The sequence below is a fragment of the Choloepus didactylus genome, chromosome 9 (assembly GCF_015220235.1).
Source record: "Choloepus didactylus isolate mChoDid1 chromosome 9, mChoDid1.pri, whole genome shotgun sequence".
NCBI lineage: Eukaryota > Metazoa > Chordata > Mammalia > Pilosa > Megalonychidae > Choloepus > Choloepus didactylus.
In genome coordinates this window covers 105,883,156-105,907,585 of record NC_051315.1, presented here as the reverse complement: position 1 = coordinate 105,907,585, position 24,430 = coordinate 105,883,156, and the positions used below count along the sequence as shown (strand labels likewise).

At 35.6% G+C, this 24,430-nt stretch overlaps 1 protein-coding gene across 6 annotated transcripts in view; it reads left to right on the top strand.

Annotated features, from left to right (window-relative positions):
- Positions 1-5,176: 5,176 nt before the first annotated feature.
- IKZF2 (IKAROS family zinc finger 2) overlaps positions 5,177-24,430 on the top strand; it is a 166,352-nt gene continuing 147,098 nt past the window's right edge. Inside the window, exons 1-4 of one of the 6 annotated variants that reach the window (XM_037848591.1) lie at positions 5,710-5,901; positions 7,018-7,084; positions 8,642-8,690; positions 9,502-9,606. In XM_037848591.1, coding sequence (XP_037704519.1) covers positions 7,082-7,084; positions 8,642-8,690; positions 9,502-9,606 — 157 coding nt within the window. In that variant the 5' untranslated portion in view covers positions 5,710-5,901; positions 7,018-7,081. Of the gene's footprint in view, positions 5,240-5,709; positions 5,902-6,710; positions 6,726-7,017; positions 7,122-8,641; positions 8,691-9,501; positions 9,607-9,629; positions 9,835-24,430 lie in introns of those variants that run through there. The other 5 variants (XM_037848587.1, XM_037848588.1, XM_037848590.1 and 2 more) reach the window with 5 other exon arrangements.

Sequence of the window (24,430 nt, the reverse complement as noted above, 5' to 3'; positions counted from 1 at the left end):
GTAACTTGCTTGCCATGGTGTGTGGCACAAAATACATGCCTATAGTGTTGATGACTTTATATAAGGCTTTCCTGTCCTGCTGACCTGCCATCTTTGTTGAAATCAGTTACAGCATCAATCTAAAGTGCTATAGATTCTGCATGTAGATTTATTTCTTCATAATGGTATACTTCAAAAACTATATTCCGATGTAGCAGTTTCTGGAATATAGTTTATAGGACTTTTGATGACACTTTTAGCCTACTAAGAGGGACTTTCCCAGGTATCTAGTAGCTCACCATGACGTCAATTTTTAAGTACCCTTTTGAAGCATGAACACAGCTGCTAAGAGAGGATACTGCTGATGTTATTCTCTTCTTCATACATCATGGCTTCAGACTGTTCAGAATGCCACAATAACCTCCATATTAAGCTAACCTTTCTTTAAACCACAAGTTGTAAGAACTGAGGGAGGTGACATTTGACTTCATACCTGTAAATGATCTTTGATTCTTTTCCCTCTTCCCTAGCATACTCCCTCTTCCACAGTATCAAATGGGAAATGGTTTCTCAGTTTTGTTCCTATACAGCTTTTAATTCCCTAGATTGCCACCATCTGGCTATGGAAAGTTGAGGCCCTGGATTCTTTTCCTTCACTCTCCGTTGATGCTATGTTCCTCTATTTGGTTCAGCATATATAGGATTATTCAAGCACATGATTAGACTTTGCTGTACTAGGAAAAAAAATTGGTTTACAAAATTCTGGGCATGTAATTCCATGAGCTTTTCACAGGATTAAAACACAGGATCATACTGCTATTGATTCTGGTTTAACTACCAAATGTTTCCCTTAAGATGCTCCCTGTCCTCACCCTGCTTCAGACCATGGATCTCTTGAAGAAACAGACCATTTATACATCTTTAGGCTACTGTGTCCTATTTTCACCTCCCAATTCCCAAACCAGATGATCACTTTTGGTTTTCCTACTTATCCCTAGCACAATAAGGCTCTTTTCAATCTCCTGCGTTAAGCTGCTGAAAAACATTACACATTGCAGAGAGCAATCTCTCCCATATTTGAATTAGTGCTGACCAGGCAATGTCTTTTTCCTTTTACCGTTATCCTCCCCCTATCAGTAGGCTGTGTCTTCACAAAGTTAGAGCATATCTTTTTCTTTTCTTGTACTAATACTTTATTAGGGATTCCAATACCCTCATTGTACTTTTTGTGCCACAGTGTTCTATAGATTTATGGTTTCTTAGAAGAAATGCCTTTTAGAGTTGTTTTCTGAGCACCCCTATCTACAAGTAACCCAACTCAAAGTTCCTTCGTTTTTCATTAATGGAACTCATTTCTTCAAATGTAGAACACACACAGTTTAAAAGCAACTATAAAGAGTACTAATGACTTTTTGTGTGCTTTCATTTTATTCGTTAACCTCACATCCTTGGTCTAAGTTTAACTCCCACAATTTATAATTCTCACTTGAGATAGAGAAAGCTTATCATCTCCTTTATATCAAACAGTGCTCTCTGGAAGAAATCTGATATTATCCTATCAAAGGGTGAATTCAAGTCATAATGTTACCTTTTCAGGGACATGGGTATTTGCACAAGAGCCTTATCTCTAATTTGCAAAGTGACACTCTTAAGAATTGTTAAAAGAAACAACTGTTCAAGATGGATGTAATGAGAAGACCCTTACCACTTGGAACTTACATGCCAGCTGGAGAGACCCTGGACTACAGATGTACTCAGAGAGGCAAAGTTGGTAGGTATTAATATGCCTTACTTATGAACTGGATTTCGTATCTTAGAATATTTTCTTTGAAACCATGGCTCCATTTCTGGCTCCCTTGCTTCTGTACAGTGCCAATCCAGGTCGACGGGAGAAAGTGAGCCTATTGTTCTATATCCTGCTTAAGAAGAGAACACCACTTCAAAGAGGAGAATACCACCTGACAAAAATAAAACAAATCATCAGTTTTAAAACATTGTATCTGTGTATGCTTTGTTAATCTTAACTTTTTTCAGGATTCAAACTACTTTAGGGCACTGACTCTGGTGATTATGTTCTCTATCTGGAATAATAAGGCCACCTAAATAAAAGAAAGTAATATGTAATTAGTTTTCACAAAAATTCTTCTTTTGTATTAGGAAAGAATTATAATTTTCCAAATTACTCCCTCCTCCCCTCCCCTCATGCTGTCAAAAACCAAACAAAAACATAAAAACATGGATTTTAATTCCTTAAACAAACAAAAATAAGCTTTTATCCAAATTCTTTAAAAGGGTATTTAAGGCTTTTAAATTTAAAACAGGTAAAGCAAAACATCCAAGGAAGACCAAAACAATACTTGATAATGTACCTTTTAGCTACAATGCCTTTTAAAATTTTCTTGTATTAATTGCTCTTAGTAGTTGTAAAATTAAACCTGTTGCATTCCTTGATAGTCAATCTGATTCATGAATTATCAGGTATTAACATGTTTATGGAATAGAGGGGTAACACATTTTACTCTAAATTAATATTTTATGTACAATTTTAACCACCTTTGTTGTTTACATTTTAAAAACTTATTTCATAAAAGAGGCTCACTTCTTTTAGGTGGACCATAAGCCAGAGCTGATTGGTTAAGGATATTTGTGACACATTTCATGAACCAAGATCTGACCATTTCTTTATGGAATCAGAATGTTTTTTTGATATCCTTCCCTTTTGGTCCCTTGAAAATAGATTTTAACACATGGAAGCTAGGTGAGTATGCAATTTCCTCCATATTCATTCAGTGACTGAGTACCAACTTGCGCCAAACACTGTGTTTTTCTGAGAAAACAATGCAGGGCAGGACAGACATGGGTCTTGTCCTCTAAAAGATCATATTCTAGAGGGGAAGACATTAAAAAAAGAAACAAAAAACCTCAACACATGAATAAAATATTTACAACTTAAGTCATAAAGGAAATGTGTAGGATGCTAAGACAGATAAGCAAGGGGTTGGTGCTGGGAAGGATGGAAGTTTTCGTAGGATGGTTAGAGAAGGCCTCTCTGGGGTGACAGTGAAGATGGGACAGAAAGGATGAGAACCAGCTACGAGAAAAATGGTGAGGTTGGGCATATTTTCTCTTCACCTTTCCACCCACTTCCCTACGTAAACATTTAATTATGCAACTGAAAACAATGACCAAAGATCAATGACCAATGACAACGACCATTTCTCTGGTGGCATACATATATACATATACAGTATATCTATATATGTATTTGGAAAAATTGTACACTGTAGTTATTGTAAAGGACAAATATAAGTACATCCTCTAACCACTATCAAAGTACTGTCAAGAAAATTTTGAACAAAATTAATTGCCACAGCTTACATAAGAGTTCCTTCCTATGTGGAATTCACTGCATCTCAGATCAGGACTATCAGACTCCAGAAACAAGAAATACTGCCTCCAATTTTAACTTCCTTGGGGTGAGTTGCATATAACACTTTGATCTGCAAATGAGAAAGGAACATGAGATGTTACAAAGAGGGAAACATTTTGCAAGACGGTCCCAATTCTCACAGGTGGTCATGAGATCTTCGGCATTCTACAATCTGGGATCTACAATCTGGGATCCATTACCCTCTCAACCCCTTCATTCTTGGGGAGACAGAGTCAGAATCCAAAGTATCTGAATGCTTAGCCACTAGAGGGAGAAAGTGTACCTCTGGTAACCGTGAGCCAATGAAACGCCAGAAAAGGATAGGTTTACAAGGAAGCTAAATTAAGCACTAATCAGCCAAGGGTAAGGACTATGTCAAAGGTTTAGCTTGGGGGAACTTAAAGATGCATCCTTGAAGAGAACATGTTCTCTTCTACGAAAGGATTAAATTGCCTAAACTGCCTGGATATTTTACCTTAGTTTTGAATGTTTTAATTCATCTTTTTGAGGACTTCTACAACTTTGCAGATACCTAAACACTTAGACTTAGTTTTTAGGAAGCATTTATGCCAATTTAGAGAAGTTATATTATCCTTTATGTATTGGGTGTTTATTGAAGGGAACACCATTTTAATTTTCTGAGATAATTTAAGATTAAACTCTTCACTATCTTTTAGGATGTTTAGAATGATTTGTGGAATTCTCTGTTCAGTCTTTCCAAAATATGATTTTTGGAAAACCACTTTCATTTAGATAACTGGCAGAAAGTTTAAAAATCTACCTTACCAATATATAACTAACATTATAAAATTTAAATATATACAAGTTATATGGTATCCATTATTTGGTGAATATCGATGTGAATGAATTCCTCCTCTACCTCAACATCAAAAGAAAAGACATTCTTCAAAATTTCCCTGACACACAGAGGGGCACTTAAGATAGAGTTGATAATTTCATTTCAGTATATCATTTCTCTTTCCTCAGGAGGAAAATAGAAAAACAAAAAACCCAAAGACCCCAGCAACTATTTCTGGGATTCTTGAAAGGAGGAATGCTGTGCCTATTTCAGGAGCATTGATTTTCTTCACAATCTGTAAAATGGTTTCTCAGAAATGCTGTTTGGCAGTCCCGATTTCACATGTTTTCAAACTTAAGCCACCCAGACTACACAGTTCAGTATTTTCAGCTCCTTTCATTTTCCTTTTCCCTTTAATTATAGACGTATTCATTCCCTCTTTTTATAAATGTGGTCAAGAAAGACTAAATGCTACTATTTGTCGAAAGAAACTGCATTTGTTTTTCTCACGATTAAAAGTTCTTCCACAAACAAAAAAGCCGTGCTATAACTAACTGGTGATATTGATGGGCAATGCTGAACGCCTAACTTAACTTTTTGGACACACATTCTTTCCTTTGACTTTGGTGGATGTGGCACATACCGGGGGAATAAAATGCAAGCGAACACTCTAATTTTAAATTTGCACTGCAACGCATTTTCAAAACAGTAATAATGGAGCTTCATTTTAGACCCGAATTTTCTTCAGTCCATTCTGGAAGACCCATGTCTCCTGATTTGTGTCCTTGTCTATCGGGCGCAGTTTTCTGAAATTGCGCCGCACAGTTTTCAGCGAAACCTGAGTGGGTGGGTCCACGCGCACACCCTGACCCGGGCCAGGACACCGATCCCGGAGCTCTGCGTCCGGCGCCTGGATTGCCGTCCCGCTCCCTTCACCCGGCCTCACCACAAATCCCAGTTGGAAAGAAAACTTCACGCGGCCGAAATGCACCTCCCCTTACTATTCCAATTCTTCCACGCTGGCAGCAAACGTAAGATATTATTATGACTCGGGAACAGTGGAAGGGGGTAGCGGCAGCATGCTGGGAAGCGGTTACCTGGTCCCCCCTTTGGGGGCGGGGTCTGCGGTCTGGGGGTCGTCGGGCGGGGGGCGACGAGGCCGGGCGCGAGGGAGTGCGCGCGTCGCGGAGTCGCGGGGCAGCACTTGTCCTGTAATCGATTGCCGAGCGCAGCGAGCGGCCGAGCGCGTAGACACGCGAACACGCGGCATCGCGCGCCCGGCCGCGCGCACACACACACGCACACACACACACACGCACACGCACACGCACATACATGCGCTCACGCACGCCCGCGCCCCAGGTCCCGCCGCCCGCCACCCGCCACCGCCCGCCTGCCCTCCGCCCGCTGGCTTCTGCGCGAGCCGGGCCGGCGGGGGAGATGTGCTCGGCCTCCGCCGGATCGGTTTCTCGGGGTTTGACCAGCTGTCCCGGGCTAACCCTGCTTCTCGCTGAAGATGGAGGAAGTAAAAACAGGATTACCCTTAGCTACAGATCCACTGCCTTAGTTTCCACTACCAACTGCAGTGCACAAACACACGTTAGGCACAGGAAAGAAAGAAAGAGAGAGGACACACTAACAGTAAACACAAACAAAAGGGTGATGGGATTATTTTACTGCATGCACTGCTGAGGTAAATCTCCGCTTGGCTTTTGCGTGGTGAACAGCTCGTTTTATTTGTCTTCTGATTCATAGATTATATATAAATATGTGTATCTGATTTGCAAAGGGGGGGAGTGTTTTCAAAGTTAAGTGTAATTATATAGCATCTCGTTTTGCACTGTGATGTGATCAAATGACTTGTTGCTGTTAACCAGTAATAATAATAATAATAATAGTAATATTTTCTCTGGGAGGGATGGATTGTGGTTAATGATGAGGGCAGTGATTTCTGTAAAGGGCGCTCAGAGAATCGGTGAAGATGATATCCTCTGCCTTAATTTCTCGTAATTTCTTTCTGGGATGTTGATCGATTAATCAGTTCTCATCTCTATAGCTGTCATGGATTTGGTCTTGTTTTGCTTTGTTTTAACTTGAATTCCAAGAAGCTTGGGTAGCCTGGAATAAATCTCAGCTTTCCAGATAGAAGGTAATACCCAGATCCTGTCGGAATTAAAAAAGGAAAAAAGCTGGTATGACACATGTCAAAAGGCAGCAGTTAAATCACTTTGACAGGTTCTAGTATGGGCGAAAGAGATGGAATTAAGATTTTTTTTTTTTTGCCAAGGGCCAAAAAACTGTCCTGTGAAGTTGGCCTAGGTTCCTTGCTGGGTTCTGCCTGCCTGTCCCTCCCCTCCTACCCCCCGACCCCCCTTTTCTTTCAGTTTTCTTGTCTTAGCTTTTGGTCGATTCTTAAGGAACCGGTGGATCAAGTTTTTTCTCTTCTTGTTAATCGCATTGCTGTAGCACTGACTGACCTCTCTCTCTCTCTCTCTTTTTTTTTCCTCTTTCCTGAAAGTACGTGGTGCCATTCCTGAGTGACTTTTCCTACTAGACCATCCCAAAGGGAGAGGGGGAGGGGTAGAAGGAGGAGGAGGAGGGGGGGTGTTCCTTCTCTCTCATTTCTTGGTTTTGTTTATCAGCCGATCTGTTTGCTGGATTTGGGCTCCGAATGACCCACCTGTAAAGTGCTTTTCCTTCTCCTCGCCTTGAACTCTGCAGGGGGCTTGGCTTGGAGGGGGCAAGGGAGGGAAAGAGAGAAGGGGAAAACACAAAAAACTTCTTTCTTTCTCTCTCCGTTTATCTTCAGCCCGACATTGTCACCTCCTCTTTGAGGAGTTAGAAGAAGCTGAGATCTCCCGACAGAGCTGGAAATGGTGATGAATCTTTTTTAATCAAAGGACAATTTCTTTTGTATGTACATTTCGTTTCTCTTTCTCCTTTTCTTTTTCTTTCTTTCCTTCTCCGAGGGTTAATAACCATTTCATTATGGGGCAGACTTCTTTCCCTTCTCCCTGACGTTTCTTTCTTTTTAATGTGTGTGTTAAATGTGTACATTTTTAAAGAAATAAACTCATTTGTAAAATATGAGAAGAAACTGCTCCCCTTTTAAACTTTACGGATCCTTTTCTTTAAAGTCTTATGTAATCATAATTTGAAAGAATGTGATAACAGTAGAGCAGGTTGAAATTTAAGTGCTATGTAGTGAGTAATTTGGGAATTTGATCTGATTATTCCATAAAGAAAGAAAGAAAGAAAAGTTTTTTGGGGGGGGGCGCAGAGGGTGGTGGTAAAGAAGGGGAGGGGAGGGAGAAGGGAAGTGGTTTTGGAGACAAGAAGTGAAGCTGCCTGTTTTCCAGTAAGTAATGGAGAAATTCCAGGAGCCAGGGCTAAATATACTTGGCGATCAATACAGAAATGGCTCATTGTGAATAATTTAGCTGCTGGTGCAGTGAGAGTTTTGAAACTAAAGGCAAAAAGGACCAGGGCCAAAGGGAAAAAAAATAAGTAAAAATCTCCCCAGGTCATGTCCAATTCTTTAAACTTTTTCCTTCAAAGAAAACAGTGAGATTATTGATCTTTTCATTATGTGAAATCAAATCTAGGGGATGTCATCTCATGCAATTTACTTTTGGTTCTGAGAATTAAGTTCTTGTTTTGTGTTAAACAATTATTAAAACAGTTATTTCCCTAAACTTTAAAAAGTACCCCCCACCACCACCACACAGCACAAAAGTTTATGAAATTTTCAGAATCAGAATGTATTAAGTAGGTTTGGCCTCCACATCCATCCATGATCTGGCAGGAAATTAAGGTTACATTGAACAGGTGCTTACACAGAACTTGGGGTAGGCTAAAATGCCAATACAAGTCAGAGAGTTGGGTAACTGCTGCCGAAATCTTTTGAGACACACTTGGTCACTAAGTTTTTTTTGTTTTGTTTGTTTTCCTATGTTTGTTTGTCCTCCCCCCACCCTCCCCATTAGAACATGATGAACCAACTTGCAACAATTGTGAATAGAGCTATCTGTATACTGGGGAAGTACTCAAACTGCAGTGTGATTGTGGGAACTAGTGAATGGTAAAATAGTTAAATCCCAGTTAAGGTTGACACATTTGAGGTGTGCCCCCCCCATTTTTTTTTCTTTAAACCAAGTAAATTCTGATTAAGAGAGTCATTCCTTTCTTGCTACAGCCCATCTCACAGCACACTTATCTTTCCTATCCTATCTCCAGCAGGAATCAGATCATTTGCAGGAAGAGTTCAGTGACTTGCAAATGAGCACATACAGTACACTGTAGTATGTTTCTTGGGCACAGGTTGCAGCAGTAGCAACATGGGCTAACTGCTTGGAGCTTCAAATAAGTTAAGCATTTAATGGCAAATACTGAAAGGAATCTTTGTTATAAGGGTATAATCTTTTGTTTTCCAGCACTGCACTTTGACTATGGAAACAGAGGCTATTGATGGCTACATAACGTGTAAGTATTTATTTTCCTTAGATTTTTATTGTTAATAAAATTACCTTCATATTCCTTGTATTTTAGTACTTGAATTATAAAACTTTATCAAAAATGCTGGACTCTTATTTTCTCCTGTTCACAATTTCATCTTTAAATGAGATTGAGAAAATAACAGCACAGAAATGAAATCAGAAGGAAATACAGACATATACTTACTACTTACTGTATTAAAGATAGTATTTAAATCATTAATAGCCTAGCAGATCAACCTTTTCCTACTTGATTTTTTCATTTACTTTAATGTAAATTTAGAATAGGACAGGTTACATATATGTCTACTAAGAATGGTGTATACTAAATATTTACCACTCTGTAACCTAATTTTGCAGTCACATAATATGAAAGATAATTTTGCTTCCTTAAGATGACATTTTCCTAGTCAACTCTTGTTTCAAATGTCCACCTTTAATAGGCAGCATTTTGGAAAAAGCTCATTATAAACACTGTATGCTTAATAATTAAATTAGATGTTAAAAGGAAATTTTTTTGAAATAAAAGATACTTTAGAAATCAACTACTTTAATTCCCATTATTTTATAGATAAGAGTATTGCAATAATGTATTTTGTTTGTTTTTAAATTGTGGATTGGCTATGGCTTTTAGTTGTTTTGTTTCTAAATGATATTTCCTTATAGCTTCTTTTAAGGGAAAAATGTATTACATTAAAATTTCAGGGCTATGGATACCACGGCATAAATGAAGAAAAGTTAGTAATTAGATTTTATGTGACCGTGAACAGAGACCAAAAGATTTTATTTTGTGAAAGCAGGTGACAATGAGTTTTCACCTGAAAGGGAGCACTCCAATATGGCAATTGACCTCACCTCAAGCACACCCAATGGACAGCATGCCTCACCAAGTCACATGACAAGCAGTAAGTCTTCATTTTATGATTTTTTTCCCTCATTTCTCTTCTGACACATTTGAATTTGTTAGGTCTGTGGGGTCCTTTCACATTGTGGTGTAGCTACTGCTATAGATTCTACTAAAGACAGAGCAACACAGATTTATTTCTGGTCATTCTAAGTATAAAACATGAGCCTGCTTACTAGCCTGAACTATCCCAAGGTGGCATTTGGGAGCTGGTGCTTACCTGTATCAGGTAAGAAATGGTAGGATTTGCTAGTTATTGTTTTGACTTGCTAGGTTTATATGACTGTGTTTGTTGTTGTTAGATAAAAAATATGGAAACAGGTAATTTCCAAAGGACTCTTCACAGTAAAAGAAATGAAATAGTTTTATATTGCCTTAGTACAAAGCTAGTTCATCAGTAGTGGATTTACAGCACTACCTGATTTTTTTTTTCTATTTTTTAACATGTGAAAGTTTCTCCTCTAAAGTGTTGGAAGTGAAGGGTAATTGAAAATTTATGAAACTCGTATACATCCATTTGTCTAACAAAGTGAAAGCATTTTGTTTTACGTTGTTTGGAGAAGAATTGAGAAAATTTGGAAGGATATTTTGAGCTTGCAGGAATAGACAGTTTCGGCAACTATTTTTAATAAAGGCTCATTTGTTGATGTAGTAAACTTTGCTTTTGTGTATTAAAAGAGCAGTTTACAGGCTGTCAGTGACAGAAGATAAAATACTTTTCTTAAGCATGTGATTTGTTTTTTTCTTAATTGTAATGTTTTATCAGTTTAGTTGTCAAGCACAAATGCTCTATTACTTGTACACAAAAGTAATTTGGAATCTTGTGTTTCCCTTATACTTTTGGTATGTGTTATATAGAAAGGATACCCTGATTTATATGTAAATATAATCAAAAAGTTTTCTATTTGAGTGACGTGATGGAAAGGCATTTATTTCTTTTCCTTTTTTTTTTTTATGACATGGGTTTAATAGCAAAAGAAAACTGTATTATCTACTAAAATATGAACATATTGTTAAGTTAATTATGATTTTCTGGAGAGAATAACTTTTTCTTTCCACTTCCCTCTTACAGTTCTCAAAACTAAGTTATTATATATCTACAAGCTTTGTAAATAGTAAAGAATTCTGAATTATAAGCAAAATTATACTATTGATGAAGCCATCATCTTGACTGTATTTTGCAGTTCATTAACTTTAAATGATTCTATCTATTTACTTTAAATTACTATTGAATTATGTGAATTTACCTTATTTATTTAAAAGTTTTCTTTCTTTCTTTAATGGAAAGCGCTTCCTAAGAAAATTTCATTCTAGAAACAGTTGTTGATATTCCTTTATCATGTAGAAACAAAAAGCAACTACAGTTAGTGTGTATTTGTATACTAAATTAAAGTACATTACTGATCTTTTATAAGGGATCTTGTAGTATTAATTTTTATTTTGCTAATTGGCTGTTGATTTGCAAAAGTTATACTACTGCAATATATGCAGTAGAGTTTCTGCATTTAACAAGTTAATGTTATTAGTGCTTTGGTAGAATTGGGTTTTTATTTCTCAAATAACTTTCATGTAATTTCCTAAAAATAGATTTATATGCAGTTTCTATTAGTTAAGTCTTTAGCTATTGGCTTTAGAAACTTTGAATGTATGGGATAGATAGTAACTGCTGATCGAAGTGTTTTGACTGTCATTCCCTAGCCACCAGAATATCAGCAGGAAAATGCTTGTTAATTGGTTAATTGGCTCCTTTATTTGTGAATTTGATTTTGTTATTGTATGTACTTGCTTCAAAAAGACAGTTTACCCATTTATTTTAAATAAACATTTCAGAGTGTAGACATGATCAGTTTGAACAAATAAGAATTATGCTTTTGACATTCTAGCTTTTCTCACCCAACAACCGTAAAACTGTGTTTGGTAAAGAGTTTTGTTTTTTTTTTTTCTTAACTTATTAGCCTGTGGCAATTCCATGTTAATACAGTTTTTGGCTAAGCGGCGCATGTTTTCAGATTCTATTCCAAAAAGGGTTGCAGGTTAAATATTTTGGCTTTCACTTCAGAGCTGTCTGTTGCATCCTTTATGTAGCCTCTATTTACAGTATCTAGGTTACCCACTTAGGTGTTAGATGGAAAAGATACCCATTTTTCCTCTCTGTTAGATCTAGGAGAATATCAGCATTTTAGATTGCCAAAGCAAATAGTGATAAAGAAGGACTCTTGTGTGTTAATTAGAACAAGAGACCTAGAATCGGTCACTCAGGTGTTTTGCTATGACTTGAAATAATTTTTGTGTGTGTGTGTGTGACCTGTAAAATCACTTGTGTCCGTGATCACTTGTTTTCCTAAATCGTTTTATGTGCATTGTTGATTTTATTAAATGAAGGTAACTTATTTATTTTCTGCCTTTTTATATCTTTGAGTATACTTCCTGGAGGGCCACTGTTTTCAAAATACTTGATTATAAGTATTGAAGCCAAAAATAAATGTGAAAACCTTTATGATAGAATAAGATAATCTCCAGTAGCAGCAAGGAGAGTACAGGAGTATATGTGTAAAGAGGAAAAAGTTACTTTAAAATGGTTTAGAAAAAAATAAAAGCATTGAAATCTTTGATTTTTATGAAATAACTAACATTCCGGCTGTAAAATGTCAATAAGCTGTGATAATGCACTTATTTTGACTTTAGGGCAGTGTTCAGTATCACTCTAAGTTCCTAGTCATTTGTTTAGGTTATTTGGCAACTATTCTAAGATGAAGGATATCTGCACAACTTGCTGCCAGCCATTGTATAAAAAATAATGACAGCAGCTATCATTATTTGACAGTGCAAGAAGACAGTGCAAGTGACTTGGGAGAGAACTAGAAATGTTATAATGCCTGACACATTTTGGTTTTAAAATTCGGCATGTAAGATAATCTTGAAAGGAAGTAAGAAGTGTTAGTGATCTTAACATCTTATGATGACTACTTATGTTTTAGGATGAATTTTCTTAGAGAACTTTAGACATTTCTTCTGGAATAAGGAACACTTTGATAACAAGATAGGCATTGTTGCCTGCAATCATTAGTGTACATACTGAGTCTGCTGACAGTCTTCGGTGTCAGGGCTGACACTATATGCCTTGATGGCTACTGGAAATACACAATGTTAAGTGATTTTAAAAGTAGAATCTGGAAGTTAGAATCTAAGGCAGACAACTCAGACAGAACAATATAAAAATAATCCATATTGTATTTTGGCCCGCCAGATGAGATATTGTGATTCCTTCTGTTTCTGGGTTAGTTCATTTCCAATTCTTGCATCGTTGCTTCAGTATCAATTTCAAACTGTTCTACACTTGCTGCTGAGTATTGTGAAAAATTTTTAGGCTCAAAAAATTGCAGTTAATCTTACTTGTTTTATACTTTACTTTTATAATGCTAATCAGTAAATATTTTTGCAGATAGTTAAATAGTATGAAAATATGTCGTGACAAAATTTATTTCTATTACTTTAAAACCTTTCCATGGGTCAACTGCTCAGTCACTACTATTTATCAGTCAATTTGATGGGCATGTGGCATGTATGGAATTAGGAGAAGTAGTAATTCTAGTTTTACAAGGCTCTGACCAATAATCAGGTCAGGAAATCTAGTTTATTCTTTTCAGAGTGCTTCACATTCGTTTTCTTTTAGCTAGTTTCCATATTTAGCACCTAGTGAAGTAGAAGTATATTATGGTTCCTAATTTTCATATGTGAAAATTGAGACCTGAAGAAATCAATTGACTCTGAGGTCACTTAACACAAGGATAAAACTGTGAAGGCTGGAACATAAAAATTGTGATATTAACTTGCGGGTTAGTTAGATCACTGAACTGTTGTCTCTCTACAATGCCATCTTCTCAGGCTGCCTGCCATGCCCAACACTCACTCAAGTTTAGTGACAAAAATAGCATTTTAGATGTAGGAGAGTGTTATTATGAGGGTGGAGTGATATCGGAGAATCTTGTTAAGCAGGTGCTCTAATGTATTTTTTTAAAATATAGCTTATGTTATGGGACTTACCAACTTTCTGAGTTGTCTTCTGTAGCTTAGTTTGGCAGTCACCCTTGGTTGGATTTCCATGGGACACACCCTAATATAACACCACATGGGCTTGATGTAAAATCTTGCTTGTTTTAAATCATAGTACTAAGGTTTGTGTATATACCCAACATATTTTACGTTTTGTTCTCAACTATTGGAAAAATAAAACAAAAAAAAAATCTGGTTTGATTTCTTTATAGCTATCAGAGATGTCATAACTGTGTATCAAAATAAAAACTAAAAGGAGGAAAAGAAAGAAAAAGAAGTATGTATATACGGGAATTAACAGAAAAAGCACTGTATTTTTTCTCTGCCTACCCCTCACCTCTGGCCCCCATATTTTTTAGGCTGCTTAGAACTGAGAATAAAGGTCTATATTAGAAAAACAAAACAACTTATTATAGAAGGGCTATCTTTATTGCCTTTCTCTTTGTCTAAATTGGTCTCCCCACTAGAGGTACATTCTCTTTTTTAATGTAACATGATTGATTAGCTTCTATTGAGAGTCTCCCTGCAAGTCATAATGAATTGAAATCTCTGGGTTCCATGCTATTCTCTTCTAACTTTGGATATTGATGTATTTTGATGTTATGATGTTCTGAAAGATCATTAACAGGGTCACAGTCCTAAGATGAGGTAGAAAATGTTGTTTTTCTTTACAGATTTTTTCTCTATATATCTGAGTGTTTATACCAAATGTATTTATTGATCTGGTAGTCTTTTCCTCTCATGAATTAATTGAGACTCAGAATATCTCCATTTGAAATAGTAAAGTGTATTTAAGAACTGTTTCCCTTTTTATAAATCTTGTAATCACCACTGGAGTGAGAAAAGGTAGGGGAGGAGTGTAAATTATTTAGTAAACATTGGGTGCTTAGTATTATACTAGATGGTTTCCATATTGTTTCACTTCATCTCAACAACTCGGTGAGGTATACTCCATTTTATAGTATAGAAAATTGAAGCTCCGAAACCATATATTGTAAGCGGTTAAAACTATGGACTTGGGAGTTATGCAGACCTGTGTTAGAATTCCTGCTCTGCTACTAACTTGCTATGTGAACTTAGGTATGTTTCTTCACATCTAACTCCAATTTCCTTGTCTTTAGGATGGGAATAAGCAACACGTATCTCAAAGGGCTGTCGGGAGGTTTAAATGAAGCAATATAGGCAAAAGGCTTAGCACAATTCCTGGCACATGCTAAAACCTAATAAATAATTGCTGCTGCTACTCAGAGCGGTCAAAGTACTTTTTCATGGGGTCATGATTCATAAGAAAAATGGTCTGTTTTCAAATCTAGGTCTTTTGTTCTTTGGTTACTATACTAATTCCTGAAACAGAGACAGGGATTTCTAATAATTTAGGGTAAAATTGAAGAAAAAAGTCCTTTACTATTTATGGTATATATGAAGCTTTGGGTTAAGAAAGTAGAGCTTGTCTATATGTCAGAACTTCTTTTTTTAGGTTTCAGTGTTTCTGACTACAGGGTTGTAGTTTTGGTTATATGTAAAGAAAGTATTTGCTTGACATTGGTACCCTAAAGACATTTGTAATTAAGCATGAAAAAGAAAGAAGTCTTCCTGGTACAGTAGCCTGTCCATATCTAGACCCGTTGTTTCTTAGAGAGTCCCTGTCTAAAATTGAACGTTGACTCTTCTGGTAGTATCGTAAATTCTCGTTTGATAGTACCTAATCTAGATGTAGGCCTCACTGTTGTTAATTTTTCATTTTGAGGGTAATAGTTACAGTGTTTTACATTTGAAGAAAGCTTAAAATATAATTATTGCTTATGGACATTTGACATTTTGCTGTATTGTTCTAGTGGATTAATTCACCAGGTATTTATGGATGACCTTTTATGTGCCGGGCACTGTAAGGTGAATCCAAAGGTGTATAGAATACAGCCCTTGCCCTCTGGAAGCTCACACTCTAGTGTGAAAAACTAAACTAAAAGTGAACCAGCATTATATTAATGGCAGTGTTGCAGGATTCATGGGAGAAGTGGAAGGGTTTCTCGGTAAATGGCGCACACATCATGAGCAGCAGTGAGAATTATAGGAAACAATCTGGGAAATACAAGCAGTTTGTTATTTCTGGAGTGTAAAGCTGAAGTCTAGAAATTTGAGGCTGGAGGTAACTCTGTAGAGTTAAGCAGGGCAAACTGATGGAAGATCTCATATGAAGAGGAAACTTGAATTGCATTTTCAAGGGTTTTAAAGCGGGTGTAGTCTTTTGGTTGATATGGATCATACTGGCTACAGTTGTGGGGAAAAGATTGTGGATGGGGACCAGGCTGGAGGCAGGGGGGATAGTGATTGTGTGAGAAGTTATAAGAGCTAGCAGAAAAAAAAAGGAAGAGAAGAATTTGGGTAATATTTAATAGGTTAAAGTGGACAGGGCACGGATAGTAGGGTTAAGGAGAGGAGGGAGTTAAGGATGATGATTTCTGTATTACTGGATAGATGGTGGTAGGTTCCATCAGCTAAACTGGGAAATACTGGAGCAGATTTCCAGGAAAAGATTTAGTTTGGTTTAGTTCTGGATGCAATTTGAAGCCGCAGTAGAATTTGGGAGGGGATAGCAATCAGGCAGGTAGATAGATTAGTGTGAATTTTCTTAGTGAAAACTAGTGTGTATATTGTGGTTCCATTATTTTATTTCTGAATTACTTTAACAATAGTTTAGTATTTCTTAAAAATTCTTTCCTAGGTTATTCCCAGCACAAGATCAGTGATCTTATTTCCCCAGTTGCCCCATTACATAAAAATTCTGTATCGAAATGTATGAACACAGGCTTCAGTGAACTCTCTTTGCTTGAGTCCTTTTACACTAGTCTCAGTAGTTGAATTAATTGGTGTGATTGGCTCACTGACTTTTAAATGAAATGTATCAGTCCATCTCTTTGAAATTTAGTAGTGTATTTAGCATCATAACTTTTATGCTCATGTTTTAAAAAAAAATATAAGGTTAATATCTGTCATATACTTCAATGCCTCTATTGTAATGATTTATCTTTATTTAGTAGCCTATTTCTTTATAAATAAATATGTAATTTGAAATATGTGAGGAAGGCTTTAATTAAATGCTTACTGGTCAGGTCTGTGACATTCATTACCAAGGAATCTAATATTCTTAGATTCTTTTTGACAACTTTGAGATAAATGTACATACAAAATATATATTATTTGAAAATAATTTTGCACATTCTTAGTTTTTTTTAATTATATTGTACTTCTTGAGGTAAAATTTTATACAGGGGGAAGTATGGAATAGAAAACATCTTAAATAACATACTTACTGCCTTAAAATATTTTTGGTAGAATTCCATCTTCAAAATGTAAGCTTTGATTATCCAAGACATCATGGAATTACAAATGAATGTTAATGATGAAAATATTTCATCTCAGATTTCCTGAATGTGGAGATTCAGAATGCTCTCGAGAGATTTTTCATCCTTCAATCATTTATCCAGCAAGAGCTTATTAAACACTTCATGTGATGTGCTGTTGATGTTGGGGTACAAAAAATGTTACGATGTTTTATAGAGAAGGACGTTATCTTTGGGGGTCCAAATAAATTTGTAATTTATTTGAGAAAGTAATTATCCTGTTGCATTAGAATTAACTATGTGATGTGCTCACCGTGACTTACATAAAATAAAGTGTTTCTTTCCTGATACCTCTAAAAATTCTTCAAATGTGAGTAAATTTGAAGATGTGTAATGAAACAGAGAAGAAAGGGCAACCAGCTATTAAGTGGTTCCTACATGGTAACATTTCCCTAGGAAATTTTTTATAATACAGGATTTGGCCCTCAGCCTCAAAGTTCTGAAATGTGACTTTTCTGCAAACTGAGAGTGGATCCGTATCTCAGGGTTGACTCACATTAAACAAGTTTACAAAATTCATATTTAAAATCCGAATGCCAATTTATGGCTTTACCTTGCTTAAAAATGAAATCAACAACAACAAAAGACCTAACCAACTAACAGAGGATCTGGATCACTTCAGTTATCTTATGTTTTTGTGAAATGTTTTGTGAACTGACCTCTGTGGGTGATCTGAACAAAGGGAGTTAATTATATAATTCAAATGTTTAATGGCATCAGACTGAGAGGGCCTAATATGTTCAGCATCACAAGAGATAGCATTGCTATTTGGATCACTATGGTTGAAGTCTTTTGTGAAATTCCTTCTCCCCTGAGTGGACATGCATTTAGATCCCCAAGATAAGAGTTCAGCCAAAATACCTCTGAGAATCATTTTTTTTCTCTGCTTCCCCCAGATTCAGTTCTTAACTTATATTAATGCATATAATAAGGTGACAACCAATTATTGTTGGCCTGGGATCTGTTTGTTTTCTTTAATGTGTTTTTGCATTACCGATTTATATATACTTGATGTTGATTTTCTAGCTTAACTCTCTGAAAGTAATCTTATAATGCCTATAGAAAAATACCCTAACTTCTATTGCCATTATTTCAAACTTCCATTCACAGAAATGTTGACAAGTGATGTGGTCAGCAGTTTAAGAGTTCTTAATATCCATTTTACATGAAGATGGAAAACAGCACTGCCACCTGAGAAAGATACCTTAGGTAACTGGCGATCTAGAAAGCTTCCAGTTTATAGTCAGGGGGAAAAAAAATCACACTATTAAAATAGTCTGACCACAGCAAATTATATTTTATAGCAAAATTGTAGTAATTCAGATTAGTTAAGAAGGAAGGCTATCTTAATTATTGAGTGTGAATTAGAGGATTTTAAAAGCATAAAACTTTATTTTGGGACCATACAGTGATTACAGAGAATTTAACTGAAGATCTCTAGATGTGAATTTTTGAGAACCATGGCCATACCTTCTTTATCTCTTCATTTCCAGCATACATTATCATACTGGGACATTGTGGAAACCCAGTCAATATTTGTTGAATAAGGATGTATTTTCTTCACTGAATAGATAAGAATTATTTATGATTAGCAAATTGCATATGTGGATTTAAATGTGCTTATGACCTGTTTGAGGAAATTTGGAAACTTGATTTCTTAGATGCTGAAATAATTCTGAAATCCTAATTTTCTCTGTTTGGGTATGTGTTTACCGTTTCTCACTCTAAAAAGGATTTTGTAATCTTCAAATAAGAACCAAAAAGATGATGTTTACGGTTCTAAACAGCTCTTATGTTTTTTGATTCTAGTAATTATGGGTCTAGGGAAATCCAATTAACATAAATGTTTCCATGAATATTTTATAGTCATGATCATCATCATCTTCACTACTACTACTGCTATCTTTATATAGCACACATATAGTTTACAGAGTGAATTCTACATTCTTTTAACTTTAAAACCAGTTCTTTATGACTTATTTAAAACTGCTTTTAGTAGGGTGTACAAGATGGAATGCTTCAATTAACTTTTCTTATGCACTCCAGATATTTTGAGGAGCATATAATTAATCAGGGTAAAGTCACGTTCTAATAAATTAACATTCTGGGTGTCTACACCTTTGACATTTTTGTCCTTGCTCTCTTATTATCATGGAAGCTGTAGTTCTCTTTGCACCTGTCTGTATCAACTCTACCTCCTTGCTAAGACATCAGTATGCAGGGCTTGGTCATATTTTGATGTGCTGGGGTACTACGGTGCTTTGTTTCTGGGGTTGTTTTAACATTGAGAATTTCTGGTTGAATTCTCAAGAGGCATCATTTCTTTTACACATATATAAAACATTTTCTGCTACGGTCGTTTTCATAAATTTTGTTTTATTTTTGTTGTTTAAAGCATATACATTTTAACAAGTAATATTTTCATATGGAAAAATATTTATTTTATAAGACTTATGTTTTTTAAACCTTTTAATCTGTCTGTCTGCATCTTTATTATCCGGATGTTCTGATGTAGTTTGCTTTATTTTAAATATAATTGCTACTTTTTTTTTTTGGCTGATAAGCAGCTTTTCTATAGTTTTTAGTGCTGAGGATATATGTTTCATTTCTGACTGTAAAAGTTCCTTTTATTTCTATTAGAAATGATTGCTTAGATCTTTAGCTCAATATCACCTACAGCTTGGGAGTTTAGCTATCTAAGAAATACCATTTTTCAGTACTGCTTTAAAACTTAAGAACACATTAAAAATACTAATTTTAATATGGTATTTTGAATTATAAAATGAAATCTCTTACTTTGCTGGAAGTTCACAAAATATTTGAGAACAGTAATAGATTTTATTTGGACATAACTGAGAACTAGAAAGAGAAATATGAGATGTTTTCTGTGAGTCTGCTGTTTATAAACTCTCCAAGTCTGAGTTACATTCTGCCATTTGTCTGAATTATGACAAATTAATGACCTAATGAGAGTCTTTGGATTCAATTTTTTAGAAACAAAAACAAAAAGAAAGTACCCCTGCCCTCCAAAAAAATTAAATTATAGTTAAATAAATTGCTATCACAGTGGGGCTGTTTGTATAAAAATCTTTTGATGAGCTTCAGTAATTTGAGTTGGCACCACAGTTTGAATATAATAGCTGGTCAGAAAATTAAAGAGAGGTTATTTTTTTCAGCAAATCAAAGGAGCCAAAGTTATCTAATAATTGCTTGCATATAACTGTATATATGCGATGATGCCATTTATGTTTTTGAAAGCATGGTATGTATGTTTGTGTATGTGTGTGCATGTGTGTGTGTATATGATGATGCAAAGAATAAGGCCAAGGACATACTTCAAACTATTGGTAGAATTTACTTTGCAATATTTGAGAGTGAGTAAAGCCTTTTATATTTTATTCTCAATAAGTCTGTATTCTTTGGATCTTTCACAAAGAATAAATTAATATATTACTTGTATAATTTAAAAAAACCCAACACATCCAGTAGTTCACCTTTTCAAAGAATTTAAAGCATGGAGCTCTTTCAACAAGAGAGTCAGTGATAGCTATGATCAATAGGTTTAACCTTAAAATTTCAGGGATATTATAGATTCATGAAAAAGGGCAACACCATTGATGATAAACACAGAAGTCAGGAATATTTTCATATATAAGCATTATCTTCTGACTTACTATATACTTTTTTAGATTTAGTCTGAATAAAGATACTTTCTTAATTGGTATAATGCAGTGGAATTTCCAAATAAGTTACATATGCTGAATTGTTTTATGAATAATATTCATTCATAGCAGAAGATGCTATAAACTAAATAATGTATATATACATAATAAAAAGACTTATGGCAGTGGTTAGGAGACACTGTAGCATATGATGGCAAAAAAAATCTGAGTAGAATGAGTTATAACTTATATTTAGGTTTTCTGTTCTTTTCTTGTATATGGCAATCTAGTTTACTTTTTAAAAAGAGCCTTAATCTCTTTTTCATGTTTATCAGTTTAAACCATTGAGTGTTACTAATTTTTTACATTAAAAATTTTAAAGAGAATGTTTTTAACAAGACACCTGTGGTATGTTGCTAATAGGGATAGTGCCCATGAAAATAACTTGAGGCTTATGAAAGAGTAGAGGTGTGAAGTATAGAGAACATGGAAGAAAGCTGGCTCAAGAAGAAAGAGAGAATAAAAATGACAAATCCAGAACTAGGGGCAAGCCACAGAATCCACTTGAGTCACATAGATCAGTAGAACTAGTGATGGAATAGGGCAGAAGAAAAATACAATTCTTACTTCCTTCCCCACCCTTCATCCCTCCTTCGTCCCTCCCTTCCTTTCTTTCCCTTTTAGCGTAAAGAAAGATAAATCAGAATTTATAAGTTAAACATGGTACCCTCTGCTTGAATAACGAGGATGAGGCAGTAAGATTAGAATGGTTTTTGGTAGAAGCTAAATGGATAAATAATGGGATTCAACAGAGAGAAGCACAGTGCTTAAGACATCTAAAAGCCAAGGAGTGGAAGAGGGATAGAGTTGTTAAAATAACCAGAGTCCTAAGGGTTTGAGCCTAAAAGGTTGGCAGATTGAGGCAGTGTAAGATCAGTAGCACCCAGACTAGATTGGTTGCCTTCATCAACCATTGCTGTTACCCATGTCTACCTTGGGCTAATCTATTGCTTTTATCTTTTGCAAAGGTAACTGAGCAACATATCCTGTGGGAAAGAGATAACCTAACTGGTTGTATTCTTAAATTATCATTTACGCAGTAAACTTTTGTCTTGTCCCTAAGCTGCTTTTTAACTTCACTTCACTGAGAAAGGGGCTTGGGGAGTTAGGGAGACCATAAGCCTGCCAGAAACAGTAAGAAATCTCTCTTTTTTTCTTCATGGGAGATGGTAATAGACTAAAGAACTTGGTATCACTGAGCGTTTGAATTGAGGTTCTGCATCCAGTTTTTGTTCTCTGATTTGTTGTTTTTCCATTTTCTTTCTGAAGTGTCTGAGATATAGGCACTTAAGTGTTTTAAAAGACTTTCCTGAGATCATACTCTGTTAGAGATTCAGAATCCCTGGGTTGGCTCTTACCCATTGGAACACTCTTCTAAAATTAACCTTGTGATAATACTGCAGTAAAAATTTACCAGACATGAGGTGAAGTTTACGCTCATATTATTCTTTGCTTAACCCATAAATAATAAAAATGAGATCAAAGCATATGTTTAATTTGCTTACGAAAACAAGCTTTTTAAGCCTGTTAAAAGTGACATAGTTTATTTGTAAGATACTTCATGCTATTGAAAATACTTTCACATTGAGCATATAGTGTGCCAAATAAAACTTGAGCTCAGTATTCATGTAAACAGTTTCAGAGCCAACTACTCTTTCTGGCTGTATTTTGTTAGCATTTTATTTGTTACCAGAAAATAGTAAATATATGTTAAAATAATAATTGTAGAATTGAATGAGTTTTCTTCTTCCTTTCCCTCATAAAGAAATGGGCCCTGATATTTATCAAATGTATGGTCCCTTAAGAGACAGTTAATCTCTTAGATCCTCAGCTTTATTTGTAAAATGGGAGCATTAATATCTGTCTTGTCAGAGGAGTAGTGAGCATTAGAAATAAAATATAAAGCTTCCAAAGTGGTGACTGACGCTTGGTAAGTTTACCGGTATGATGCTTATTATTTTATGAGAAAAAAATTGGAACGAAGAACTAAGAAACAGATTCCACAGTCATATGTTATATCCAATAGTTTCCTAGGAGGCACCTGCCTTTAGTCTGCTTTTAATCAACAGCAGCAACAACAAAGTAGTCTAAGGTATTGCCTATAAAACACAAGATATCTGGATCATCTCTCTGAGTGCTGTCAAACAGATTAAAAAGTCCTTGTTTGAAAAGAAATGTGTATGCAGATATGAGGCTAATATAAATTCTGTTGTATTCAAATCAATTACCAAAGAAATGGAATGAAAATTACCTAATTAAAGCAAATCACAAATAAACCTGCTCTGTTTGTGAGGGGTATAATTGAAATGGTAATTATGCAGCGATAATGCATTTCGTTTGAAGATAGCAAATCCCAAGATCTGTTTGATGGCAGGATTTGACGGTGTGGTGTGCATTTCTACAGGACCTTGCCCAGAATGATCTTTTAAGAGTAACTTGTTTACTTGTTTACTAGACGCATTGGTGAGTGAATTCCTCAGTTGGTTCTGAAATCTCATGAATTTCCATACATGTGGTGCCCTACATTCTACCTCATAACTTATCTATCTATTGCATATCTGGAATTCTTAGGGCTATGTATCACACTCAGACAATGTCCTTGTTTTGTCTTATCCTGTGAACAATCAAAGAGAAAACTGGATATTCTTTTTAAAAAATTTTTCAGCTGAGTACATAAAAGCAGACTGCTATGTACAGGTCATTTGGTTAAAGGGTGCAGAAATCTTTGTAAATCTCAATGAGATATTTTTAAAGATACGCATTTTCTTCTCATGTCTGAAGTTTAACTTTTCTTGGGTTAGGGTAACTATTGGCATCGTCATAGTGCAGTCAATCCGGAAAGCTATTGCTCCTTTTCATCCAGGAGTAGTTTCTTCTCCAAAAACTTGGAAGCCTTTATCACTTTCTATCTTGTTTTACCATGATTTGATTACTTAGGCCCATCTTATCTCCCCTCTCTTTCTGGAAACTCTTTGAGGCTAGGGCAAATGACTGTAATCTCTGCAGCCTGAGGGTAGCAGACAGAGCATGACTTTAGTGCTTAGCAGACTTGAATTTGAATCTTGTCTGTGCTATATATTAGTCTTAATTTGCTCATTTGTAAAATACAGAAAGTTAGTGCTTATCTGTTAAGGTTGTTGTGAAGATTAATAGCTTTAGTAAAGTGCCTGTTACAGTGCCTAACATACACCAAGAAATAATTGAGGAAACATTTGTTGCCCTTTCCCACAGCAGCTAGTCAGCTCAGTTCCCTATACATAGTAGTCACTTGACTAATAAAGGTTGCCTATTAATATTTTAATATTATTATGAGTTACTATGTATTGCTTATGTGTTAGAGACATCTCTGATATCCTGGGATGTTATTAGTCAGATTAACCCCACAGGTTTGGTCACTTCAATTATGCTATCCTTGTTGAGGATGCCTGAGACCAAATTACCCAACTAGTCCTTTTACACACAAGGCAGTTTTAAAATAAATGCTTTAAAGTTAGCTCCAGCTTAGACTTATTTCTTAACTCTCTTCCCAACACTCATTCAAGCAGAATGCTACACTGGATTAAAAGCTTCAGGTATTTAGATTTTAGAAGCTTTACATGGCTTTTTAAAAATACGTCTTTTCAGGCCTGTGTCAGATACAGAGATGGAT